The 12,307-nt window shown below is 44.8% G+C and overlaps 1 protein-coding gene across 1 annotated transcript in view; it reads right to left on the reverse strand.

The window, feature by feature from the left end:
- The window catches only part of FAM13C (family with sequence similarity 13 member C), a 115,453-nt gene extending 111,308 nt beyond the window's left edge, over positions 1–4,145 (reverse strand). The window contains 3 exon segments of the mRNA XM_032115459.1: positions 1,717–1,926; positions 2,139–2,313; positions 3,907–4,145. Coding sequence (XP_031971350.1) covers positions 1,717–1,926; positions 2,139–2,313; positions 3,907–3,936 — 415 coding nt within the window. The 5' untranslated portion in view covers positions 3,937–4,145.
- Between the last annotated feature and the right edge of the window lie 8,162 nt (positions 4,146–12,307).

Here is a 12,307-nt window from a genome sequence, read left to right on the forward strand (position 1 = left end):
CCAAACTTATGACACAGATATTCCTCATACCAACACAATTTCATCATAACCATTAGATATAAGAAAGAAGGGAAGTTTTAAAATATATTAGAGCAAATTGAAGAATAAATACGTCCCAAACAAGGATTTTATACACTAAATTTTGACAAAAGTTTTCACATATGAATATTTAAGGACCATGGATTTTCTGGATATCGAGTTTTACACACACTGTTTCTGATATACTTCCTGTTATGGAAAAATCATCCAGCACTAGCTGCTTTCTTAGTGAAATTGCAGGCAGGAGTCATGTACCTGAATCCTCAAAACTGCCTTTAAAGATGGTACAAGGTTATCAGCCTTGACTCTCCCAAGAGATTTTACACATGCTCTATGGCTCTCATTAAGAGGAACGAGAAATTGTACCCTTTCAGCCCCACATCATCTTCATTTCCTGACTAATTGGTAGCTCTCAGACTCAAAACATCTTTGCTCTATAAATATGCAGCTGTAGTTACACAAGAGATGCTTAAAAACCTAAATTGGGGATACTTAACATTTTCTTGGCTCTCATTCTTCAGAGAAGGGTAAAAAGGCAGAAAAGGGGTTCACAAGCAACTCGGTTTGATCAGCAGTTCAGTATCAGTAGGGTAAAGTCTCCTGGCTATTAGAATTGACATGACAGTACTGCTCAATAATTGGCAGCTGATGCTCAAATTTGCCGTAGATCACCAGGACACATCTGCGTAGCTTTGACATTGTTTGTAAGTAAATCATGCCCTTAAGGGTAATTTTAGCCCTAAAAAATACATTCTGTGCGGGTCGAGGCCCGTGGTGCACAACTGATTAATGAGAGAAATGGAAACGGGGATGGAGAGGAAAAAATAATTTTAAAAAAGGACAGCAAGACTGTTCAGGGTAGAAAAAAAAAGGTGTTTGCAAAAGCCCCGTAGGTCTTTCTGCGGAGACTTTCACAGTTCGTGAAACTGCTTCCTTTCTCTTTCTTTGTAAACTCCTACACAGGCATTTTGAACAAAAGCAGCCTGCAAAGTAACCCACAAAACCCACTTATTTGTATGCAAACACGTGAATTAGTTATCAGTCAAAATCACCGGGCAGACCGAGAGCATTAGCTCGGCCATTACAGGCATGGATGGGGAACCAGGCAGTGAACGGCTGTGGGTACACATCTTGGCTCTGCATTTTGAAAGCGTCGTGCTGCTCCACACACTGCTGTCCAAGAAGATTATAGGAGGACTGGTGAAATAAATGCTAACTAAAAATGAAGTTCTAAATAAGAACGGGGATGCACAGAAAACCTCCTGTGCCAGGGAAGGTTAAATAAAAAAGAGGGCTTCAGCTTGGAAAAGAGAGAACTGAGGCAGTGGCTATATAAAGACACAAGCAGCTTTAAGGTGGTGAGTACATTAAAAGCAAAAATGTTATCCCAGGAACTAGTAAGGTATACAATTTTAAGAAGACAGCATGCAGAAGAGGAGCTTTCTCAAAGAATGCAGGATTGGATTGCAGGATGCATTGCCACGAGAAGGAAGGGAATCCAAAAGACTTAACTAAATCAAAAAAAGGCAAGGTCATAGATGCCTGGTCCCTCCAAAGCAATTAAACATCAGTCTCAGGTTAAGGAAACACAAAACCTTGTTTATAGAAGGTGCAATGAACACATTATCTGTCACTGTCAGAGAAAGGACAGAAGCTTGGAAGGTGCCTGTTCTGTACCTTGGAAAGTTTTTAGCAAGCCAGAACAAATATTGTCTGGAAAAACAGCCACTGGTAGTTCTTTCAGGAAGAGCTTCAGGAGACTGGCCACAGAATCAACATCTCCATCATTAATAAGGTCGACTTTTTCCCCTTGATTGTACTTCTGCCTCAATTCCTTGATTTTATTTGCTGGGCCACCAATTCGAAATATACCGACTCGCTCCAGACCTGTGTAAGAAATGCAGAACAGTAAACAGTGGTTGCTCTACCACACCTTTGTGATGAGAACTGGAGTTCAAAAAGCAAGAGCTCCTTTAAGAAGGCACAATAATTGTAACAATTGTAACAATTGTAATGTTTTCAGCACTTACAGCTGAAAAGTACAGCTTAAGCAAAGAATACCAGCTTTCAGAAGCCAAGCAGGAAAAATATGAACTTACCAAACACCTCTAGGTACTCCACCATCTGTGTCACGAGAGAAGGAACCCCACATTGCTTTGCATCCTGTACAAGGGTTTCCAGAGGAACACCAAATGTGCTTCTTTCTCCACTAAACTGTAGATCTGGTGAAATTTTATTTGTTGTGTGCCTAACTTGAATAGAAGAGAATGATTTCTGGGAAATAAAAACAGACAAGTGATAAACAGTGACTGGCTTTTATTATTTTACCCTCCAAAGATCTACTACTTCAGTAAAATTCTTGTCTTCCTCGTAGCATCTTCGTATAAATTTTATTTCTACTGTATATTCTTAAAATACTAATATTCTTCTGTTTAGCTGAGACAAAACCTGTGATGGGGTAAACTCCTGTAAAGCCCCCTCACACCTACAGTCAGGGAAAATAGGGCCTCCTGTTGAGGCAGATGTGCTGTTCAGGAAAGGGAGGGGTCACTACACCTCAAAGAAGCCCCAGAAATCAGGAAAAAGCTTACCCTGTGCTGGTGCACAGCCTTCCAACCCCATGAAATTTGTGAATTTCTACCTAATTCCTGAGGATAGAAAATGCAATATTCATGAAGGAACCAGAAGAAGAATTTAAGCAGCAGCCGTGTTACAAGCCTCAGAAGGGGGTCCTGCCTGCTCACCCAGTTATTCCAAATTTCTTACCCCAACAACAGACGCAAAAACATAAGAAATCACAAACAACCTACACTTTTCATCCTGTCTGATGAAGGAAGCTGTTTTGTCATCCTGCCAGGATGCAGAGCACGAGCTGGGAAGTTTGTGGGCTCTGGCGGGGGGTGCCTGTCCCTGAGGGCGGCTGAGGGGCCCTGTGAGGACAGGGCGCTGCCCCAGGTGGGCACAGCCGGCTCTGCAGCCCCTCAGCCCAGCAGGCCTGCCTGGGGCGGGTGTTTAGGAATATCTATCTAAATATATGCTTAGGTACATTTAGAATATACATATCAAATATGTATTTAAGAATGATATCCCTCAGGGATATTTAAGGAAAGGGGAAACTCTGCCCGGCACTCCGAAAGGACTCGCGGCTGCCCCAGCCTCTTCCCCGCCTCCCCTGAGGCCCCTGCTCGCCTTACAGGCGGCTGACATGGCCCACAGCGCCTGCCGCCTTTTGTCCTCATGTTCCTACCAGGCAATGAGAGCAGAAGCCCAAACCGGGAGCACCTGGATTGACCATTTCTGCACTAGGACTATTTAAACAGTACCTACATCTCATTTGAAGGGGGGAATTTTTAATTTTTTTTATTTTGTAGCACTATGTCACTGCACTGTGAAACCAGCCTCTTCTTAAATGTTTTTACTACTATGTTTTCAGACAGGAAGAGGAAAGATTTTCCTATGGGTTTGAAGCTGAACTGCTGTAGTGAAGCTGCTTTTCACACACGCCTGCAGCAAAGCCATGAGCTGGAGCTCCAGGCCAGCCCTGCTGCCATGGCAAAAGCACACACAGCACTCGAAACACCCGAGCCCATTTTGCTCTTTCGGTACACAGGCAAGCTTAGAATTTGATGTTAGTGTTAAAGCATAAATAATTACCTAAAAGGAACTAATATCAGCATGTACCAAACATGTTTTACAGCGTTTTTATATATTAGCTGCAAGGTGTTACAAAAAACCTCTAAAATCTTTGTGCACCATTACTCTAAATCCCTCCCCTTTCCCTTTTCAGATGCAGCAGACAGTCAGCCTTCTCAGGAAGGAGAAAGGGTGTGAGAAAGGACCGAAGAAGCCAGATTTAAGTTCACTTACGCAGATGGAAAGGGAGGCGCCTGCTCCCATGTTAGACTGCAGCAGAGTGCCAGTATTTCAGCTTGCAAGACACCATCACCTTTCTTCCCCTCCACAAATCCGTGCAGCCTGGCCAAAGCTAACAGCAGCCACTCTGTATTTAACTTATCGTAGTATAATTGCTAGGCATCATCTTAATCAGTGGTTTCCCTCCAGAGTTGGTGGAAGGTAGAAATTAACTCCTAGTAAAAGTGGATTCCTTCCAGCCAGCACTTCCCTCTGGAGGCACCGTACACAAGCTGAGGGCTGTGTTACCACCAGGAGATGTTTCCATGGCACCTAGCAGACACAATGCCACGGCTTCCTGAGGCACGCTGATCATGGGCCCGATATTTGCTTTCGAGTGGGTTTTTGCAGTGCAGGTTTGCAGATATTCCTACTACCTGCCGTCCATCCCGCCTGCCACAGCAGCAAGGAAAATACTATGAGGTGGCCCTCAGTGTACACATTATAGCTGCTTGTTTATGTAACACACACACAATTATTTTGGTCAACATATGGGCAAGGACCCATCCAGTTCTTAGAATACGAAGATGCAATTCAGCCCAACACGTTTTATAATTCTTTCATATATAAAGCCTGTCCTGGGAAATAAGCCTTAAAGAAGAAAGTAATGTTGCAGTAAAATGTAATTGGGGGAGATTTTAACACAAACTTAGTAGGTACACATGAAACAAAAGCAAAACACACAAGGCAAAAAAATGTAGAGGTGCTGAGGCAGACCCCCTTGGTGGAGCACTAGAAAAGCAGCAGCTACTCCAACACCACACTGGTGCAGCACAGATAGCAGAGATAATTCCCTCTTCCTCACCAGAAGGAGTATCACTTAAAAACTAGTGCAGAATTTTAGCCCACTTACCTCTCCACAAGATCCCACTATGAGGTCTGAATAATGCTGTGGTTTAGGGCTTTCTTTACCTACTAAGCTAGCTCCAGCAGGGTCAGCATCTCCTCACCACCCCACAGGCTCAGCCTGGCCTCATCTCTGCAGACAAGCTCCACCTGTGCCCCTCACCACAGCTGTGGCTGCTCAGCCTGTTCAAGCTGTTGCGCTCACAGGAGCTCCTGGGCCTGATGGTGCTGTGCCCCCAACACTGACTGCTAAAAGAGAGAAGAAAATGTGTTCCCTCCCATATCAGCAGTGTGAGTGCCCTCTCACAGCAGCGTGGTGTTCAGTGCTCGTGGCTGAGAGGGTCCGGGGGCATTTTGGTGTGACATCCTCTCCCTGCTCCATTCACATCCTCTGCCCTCCAGCCACTATAAGCGGTGCTTCCCCACCCTCCCTGCCTTCACACCCTTTATCGCTGTGTTTGCAAGGCGGCTGGAGAACGAGCAGCTCCCCCACTTCTGCTGGGTCTCTTTGGGACAGACAAAAGCACGACACATTCAGTCACCGTAGCTAACCACACCGGTGAGCCTGCAGCAATCTCCTTCTGCAGAGAAACACATCACAAAAGGGCCTGTGCGAAAATTACAAAATTAAAACAAAAAATTGTCAACTCTCCAACTCTTTGCTCCCTGCCCCACAGCACATTTCCATTTTCCATCTCACTAGATGCCACGGGAGTCATCCTGCCGATATATCACTCTCCCCACTTCAGCTGAACACGTAACCTGTAGGTAAATACCTTCCAAAGCAACTAATTCTGCACCTGAGCAGCAAACACAAATTTTATCTGTTGGCTCATCACAGGGCAAACAAGGCAGCAGCCACTGCAATCAACCTCTCGGTCTCAACTGCTCCTCTGACTCCAATTATTGAGGAATTCGCTTTCAAGTCCTGCCCGCCGGCTCCAGCGAGGCTCAGGGAGGATGCGGACGCCGCCGCTCCCTGGGAGCCCGCAGCAGCTAGAGGGCACACGAGGCTTGCCAGAGAGGTGGTCCTGCAAGCCCCACCGCGGACACGGCGAGAAGCCCCAAGCCCCGGGCAGGGTTTTCCTTTTGTACTGAACAACAAGGGTCGGAGGGATGATTTCTCCTCGCATCGCAGTTGTATAAAGAGCAGGAGGCTGCTGGTAGCGCAAATTCAACAGATAACTGCTCATACTGTGTAGCTGAAATTCCAACCCTTCCTTCACAACCTCTGGATCAAAGCAGGACTTGAGATATATGACAAGGATGTGTGGTGCTTTGAGAAGCCAGCCTGACTTCAAGGGCCACGTCTAAATTAAAACCAAAGCTTTTGGTCTGCCAGCACCTGCGGCCCAGGGGAAGGGCTGTGAGGAAAGGCAGTGCCCCAGCCTGAGCGTGTGAGGGGCTGGACCAGCACCAGGGACTCCCTTTGTACTCTCTTCACTGGGGCCGTGGCCTCCAGCTGCTGAATGGGCTACTTGTGAGGGTTGCTGATGTTTCAATAAGACTGAGAAAGGATAAACATGAAAGGAAAACAGAAAAGTTTAGTTTTACTCCTTAGAAACAAGGTTTTTTACAGCAGCATTAGGAACAGCAGGATCCCTCTGAGAGAGGGCAGAGGTAAATCCACTGTCGGCAGCAGTAAAAAACAATAGCAGCAAGAAAAATAATTAACTGAGGCTTCAGAGTTCATTGAAGTTTTCCTTCAAAGCTGCAAGCAGCCTGCTCTGCTAACTTGGTGATCTGTGTCTCAGCTTCAGGAGTCTGCAAGCACCCAGCTAAGCAGGCAAGAAAGCCCGTTCTGGTGGGCAAGAGCCGAGCAGGGAGCATGTGCCCCTCCGGGAGGCTGCGGTGGGGTGTGGTGTGGGCAGACCTGCCGTGGCCCACATCCAGCTGGAGAGGCGCTCGTGGCTCTGGATTAGAAGCAAGCACCGGGGCAAGCAGCCCTGCTGATGCCAGCTGCAGGCTTTGAGAAGGCACTGTCATACTGTGATACATCAGTTGCACCACCTCAGCCTTGAGAACCCTTGGGAGCTAAGCCCATAAAAGCATCCCTGAATTATCACGAAAAACAGTCAGGGCTGATACACATGGCTGCGATTCCATCACACAAACCTGTCTTACTGGCTTTCAAAGCAGGTATTAATCTCGCACACAGCATCTGTATATTTTATTCCAATTCATCATGAGCCTCTCTAAACAATAAATTCAGTAAGTTCTGAAAATTTGCACATTTTATAGTATATGGACTTGGTAGATAAACTATAGGGCTTCTCAAACAAAAGGAAAAAATGGCAATAAGAGCTACAACCAAGACAGAGTAGACATGGAAAAATGCATCTCATATTAGGTAATCATTGGCAAGAAATGAAGCATCTCTTTCTTGATTGCTACGGTATCACTGTAAGTTTTCCTGCATTTTAGCTGGTAAAAGTCATAGCACAGACATAAGGACTGGTTGCCACACGTCCCTCATCACAACAATCTGATTGCCAACCATGCCTACTTGCCAAGTTAAATTATCAGCGAGGAAGAGTTGCTGTCCTGACAAGAAAGCAGCTCTCCCCTGCTGCTACTTGCATTGCTTTTTGCTGTGCCTATGGGAAGAGCACACAGGCCCCACATCTCCTGCCAGGCAAGCCCTTGTCAGCTGAGCAGCGTCCCCTCTAACTCTGTTTCTGCTCACAGCTGCTCAGGTGGTCTGCTCTGGGGACAGAGACGGGTATGTCTGCAAGCCAGTGCCAGCCAGGCACACGGGAGCTGCTCCTTCTCCAGCAGCCAGGCACACACGAGCCCAGAGCTGTGCCTGAGCAGATATCCCCTGAGTCACGGCAAGGCTCCTTCCTGCTGCAGACACAGCACCTGGCAGGCTTGGAGCTGCTTCGCTCTATCTGAGCCCATCTTTGGCAAGGGATGTGTTGGTGTCCTGAGGTGGCTCAGCAGAGCCTGTTTCCAGGCAGCTGAATTACAGGCATGTGGAGAACTGCCCAATGAAACAGTGGGAGGCAAATGCTCAGACTGCTTGCTGGCCTTTTTTTTTTAGTCTTCCCAGTCCATTAAACCCTCTAGCATCATCTTTCTTTTAAAGGCTTTTGAAAAGCCTGCAGAAAGCTGCACAATTCCTTGGCAGTTTTGTGGAACTGAAAGTGACTGGCAGGCGACAGATCAATAACTGTCAATATTCCTCTCTTGGAGTGAAATCTCATGAAGGTTGTTTTGCAGCCTGCCTCTCTCTGCTTCCTGTTTTGAATTTCATTTTCTTCCTCTAATCTCCACCTGGCACTTAAACCTCTTCATTTTCTTGATGCTGTTCCAGGGAAAACAAGTCAGCATTCAAAATGCAGTATTGCTTCATTATCTAAAGGCACTACCTTGCTGTTGTTGCTAAAGAGCAGAACATCAGCAAAAAGAGCCACAAGCTGAGAACTATTGCAATGAAGTAAGTAGAGCTCTTTTTCAGGCCCTGCAAATTATTTAAAGTCTATGTTTCTATTATATTTCAGTCTATATCATGAAATTTGCTGACTCCAGGTTTACTTCTCCAAGAAACAGGAAGATGAAAAGAAAAACACAAAGGAACACAAAATTTCTGCAATCATGGTTTGTTCCCTGTCTGCTCATTTTCAAAGGGAATTTGAAATGTTGGATTACTTTCAGAAAAAGTTGCAAGTACTGGGCCAGTTTCTGCATCCCAAATCATCCTCCTGGGAAGACAGACCTCCCAGGAGGCTCCATGCACAAACTGCTGCTGGTTTCTGACACCTTCCCACAGCTGAAGTGAAACTCGGCTTCCAACTTCAGCTCCAGACAGCTCATGGCGTATGAATCTCTTGCTGCGGCAATTATCTCTGGCACCATATGCTACCATTTCCCCTAAATAATACAGTTGCAACACAATATTGCCTCCTTGAAGAGCTGTAAAGAAGTAAGACAGGATTAGTCCTTGCCTCCTCTCTGCCTCTAACTTGCACAGCACCTGAGGTGGGGATAAAAAAGAGAAAGGAGGACTACAATAAATAGAGGCTTCAGCATCCTCTTGCACCACCAGACACTGCCCTAGCCTGTGTAAAAGCCAGGCAGATGCAGTTTTTCACTTGTATTCCTCCAGTGGCATAGAACTACTCCTTACTGGTTCAACATGGTTTCAAAAGAGTTGCTCCTGTTATGTTCAGTTATCTCCGCCTTCTGCAGTCTTGTGATACTACTTCTTGAACAAAATCAGAGAAAACTCAAAAAAAGACCCTCAAAACAGAGACCTTCCCCCCACAGGAACTGAGATGGCAGCAGCCTCTCCATCAAGCTTCCCAGTTTCAGGTGAGATGATGAAACTCTGTTTGGAGTAATTGAGTCTGTCTTGTGCAAATTCAGGTCTCCTGTCTCTAAAGCAACAAGGTAATGGTCTGCTCAGTGGGAATTCCTTCTTCCCATCTCTCTCTCCCAGGAATCTTTCTGGTAGCTAAAATGGTTATTCACACACTCAGAAGAGTGACTACTTAATTGTTTCATGTAATGGATACACCAGGGAGGCACCAGGCTGTCAAACCTAGTCTCACAAATATATGTTTTTGTTCCCTACTTCTTCACAGCACCTCCACATGACTCTGCTTAACTTGAAGCAAATGTTATTTAATGAAGCATTTTTCTGATCTCTTGCATAACCTCATACAAAGTATTTATTTTAATTCACAGAATCTCAGAAAGACATGCCAGATGATTTCAGTTATCCTGATTTGGGAGGATTGTCCCCTAAATAATGCAAAGCAGGGGCACAGTCACTCCAACCCAGGGACATTTTAATTAAAAAGCAAAGTAATTTGATTCCAACGGAAGATGGCGTGACCTAATCCAACCTGATATGCATGTCATATATCAAAATTTAAAGTTATAACCACAAAAACCCACACTATTTAGATACAATCTGTAAATATAGAGTTGGTCAGAGCTCTGGCCATTTACAAAACAGGGGGAGTAGGTATTCCTCTTGTTATTCAGCTGCATCTAGTCTTTGCTGTTAACCACTGAAAACATGTTTACTTTTCAACATGAGCTGTGACATGGGGAAAGGAGGGAAGAGGTTAGGCAGATAATTTTGCAGCCTGCAACCAGAGAAACTGGTGAGGAAAAAAAACATTAATTTGAATTAAGTGAAGTTGAGCTTGCAAGTTTAACTGTGACCAGGGAAAATTAAGGTTAGAGCCAAAGGCAGGGGAGAAGAATGTTTGCTGCAGTGTCACTGCACAGGGCCATGACTGCAAAGGCAGCTCACACAGGAATTGCTGCAAGCTCCTTCCCAGCCATGCAGCACACTGCAGCACATTGTGCCAGCAGTTACATCTGAGCTCACCCCACAGAAACATCCAGCTCATCTTGGGTAAAACAAAAGAAAAAAGCGTTGTGAGTGCATTTACAGCAAAGCACCCCCAGTGATGCAGTTGGATGCCTTAAGCAAACACTTAGCCTGGCAGAGAACACAACTTTAAACTAAGGCCTGGAAAACCACTGTATCTAATCCCTGTACAGCAGCATGGGGGCTCAGTGAGGAATGGGCGCAGGGCAGCTCCCCTGCAGCCTCCTGAGGCACATGTTAAACTACTGAGCATTCCATTATGTTCCTCGTTCCACACTAAGTGAACAGACTGGAGGGGGCCGCATGCTCAACCTCACACCGCAGCCACGTGTCCTCCTCCCCCTCACAAAACTGCAGCAAACACAGCACAACACCTGCACCTGACACAGGAGACCCAAAGAGAAGAAATCACAGCAGGGAGACCCCAGAGACATGGCATCTGTCCTGTCTCAGCTCTTCCTTATCACACGTGCACAAGACGCCCCTTCCTCAGTAAACGAAGCCTTGAGCATCTGCAGGCGGAGTAGAGAAATCTGTGTGCCTACCAGCCATATTTTATTCTCTTTATAGAGCCCTGGCCAAGAATTTCAGCAACTTGCTCATCTGGGCCTCTAGTTTCTGACAACATGATATGACACTAGGGGTAATAAAGTCTGCTTGGACTGATGTGATTTTTTAATACTAATGAAAAAAGCCCAAGCAAGCAAGCACTCTGCACACTGAACATGGATGGCTAATGCTGACCAACAGAGTTGTTGTCAGAAGCTATGGACACACTAAAGAAAACTAACATAAGGTGCTGTTGCAGAAAATATGAGGACATACCCAATGAGGACATAAAACAAAGGAGTTAAGCCTTCCCCATGGAGGCAGGAAAGCAACAACAAGCCAGGAACAGCAGCTACTCTGAGAAACTTGAAATCACTATGTCATGGCAGAGGGTTTAAACCAGATGATCTTTAAAGGTCCGTTTCAGCTAAAATCTATGATTCTATGACTTAGCTCCTGCAACACATTCATTACATGATACAGCATGGTTCAAGTTGAGCGTGTGTGTATTGCCTCTGAACTGTTTTGATTGTTTAAAAGCCAACATTTAAAAGAACAAATACCTTTGTTCAAAAAAAAAAGTAAAATTCTAAATGGATTTTGGTAATCAGAGAGCATACTGACACATCTAAAGACTGTCTTGCATGAAGACAAGTCCTTAACTTGGCTCTTCAACATAACTGAGTCTACAGCAAAACATTACTGAAATGAGTCCTCTGAGTTTGAGAAATTCTGTTTCATAGGAAATCAGCTTTTTCTACTTTCTCTGTCCTGTTCAATTGGATTTCTGTATAATTTATAATTTTGCCACTTTAAATCAGGCTGGTATCATGCTCAGCCCAACATATTCACCATAGGTATATGTGAAAGGCCCTCCTGAATGACCTGAAGTGAAATATCTCTCCAATAAAAAAATACCTCCGTGTCAGTTTAATGCTATGCAAACATCTCCATCAATTTTATAGCACTTACTCAGCACATTGTTCAATGTCAGTGCTGGATGCAGGAATCCAGGATCAGCATGATGTAGACAAATTAACAGCTACCAAAGGAATGTAATCTCTTTCTGCAGCTAATGATAAAGCCCATAGGTTCAGCAAGGCACAGAGTACACTTTAAATCTAATAACACTTTACAGTTTCATTTGTCTTGTGTTTCGGCAACTACAATAAACTTTCACAGGATCTGCAAATAAGAAGATAAATGTTCTGTTCATGACTGACTCCACAGTAAATTAATAATTTATGGAATAAACAATAACTTCTACTTGTACAATAATGAGTAATTACTTAAGCATCTCATTCCATCTGTTCCAGATCTGTTTGTCAGGGACGATAAAACTCAAATCCAGAATTCTATATGGCAGAAGTGTTTACCTACCTCTACCACCTCTACCTATTGTACCACTCTCTCAATGCTGATGACCTACTTTTCAAGCAAATAAGGCACAGATTATCACACTGTACCGCTCCTGCCACCTTCTAAAGAACATTTGAACCTAGGGGTTCATGATTTGAGTGAAGCATGAAGACAGAAGGAAAGGCTCTCAGATAATATGTAAGTTGCAGCATCTCTGGAAACAGCTTCTTGGAAAGGAACCCTGCAGAACTAGAA

The sequence above is a fragment of the Corvus moneduloides genome, chromosome 8 (assembly GCF_009650955.1).
Source record: "Corvus moneduloides isolate bCorMon1 chromosome 8, bCorMon1.pri, whole genome shotgun sequence".
Taxonomy (NCBI): domain Eukaryota; kingdom Metazoa; phylum Chordata; class Aves; order Passeriformes; family Corvidae; genus Corvus; species Corvus moneduloides.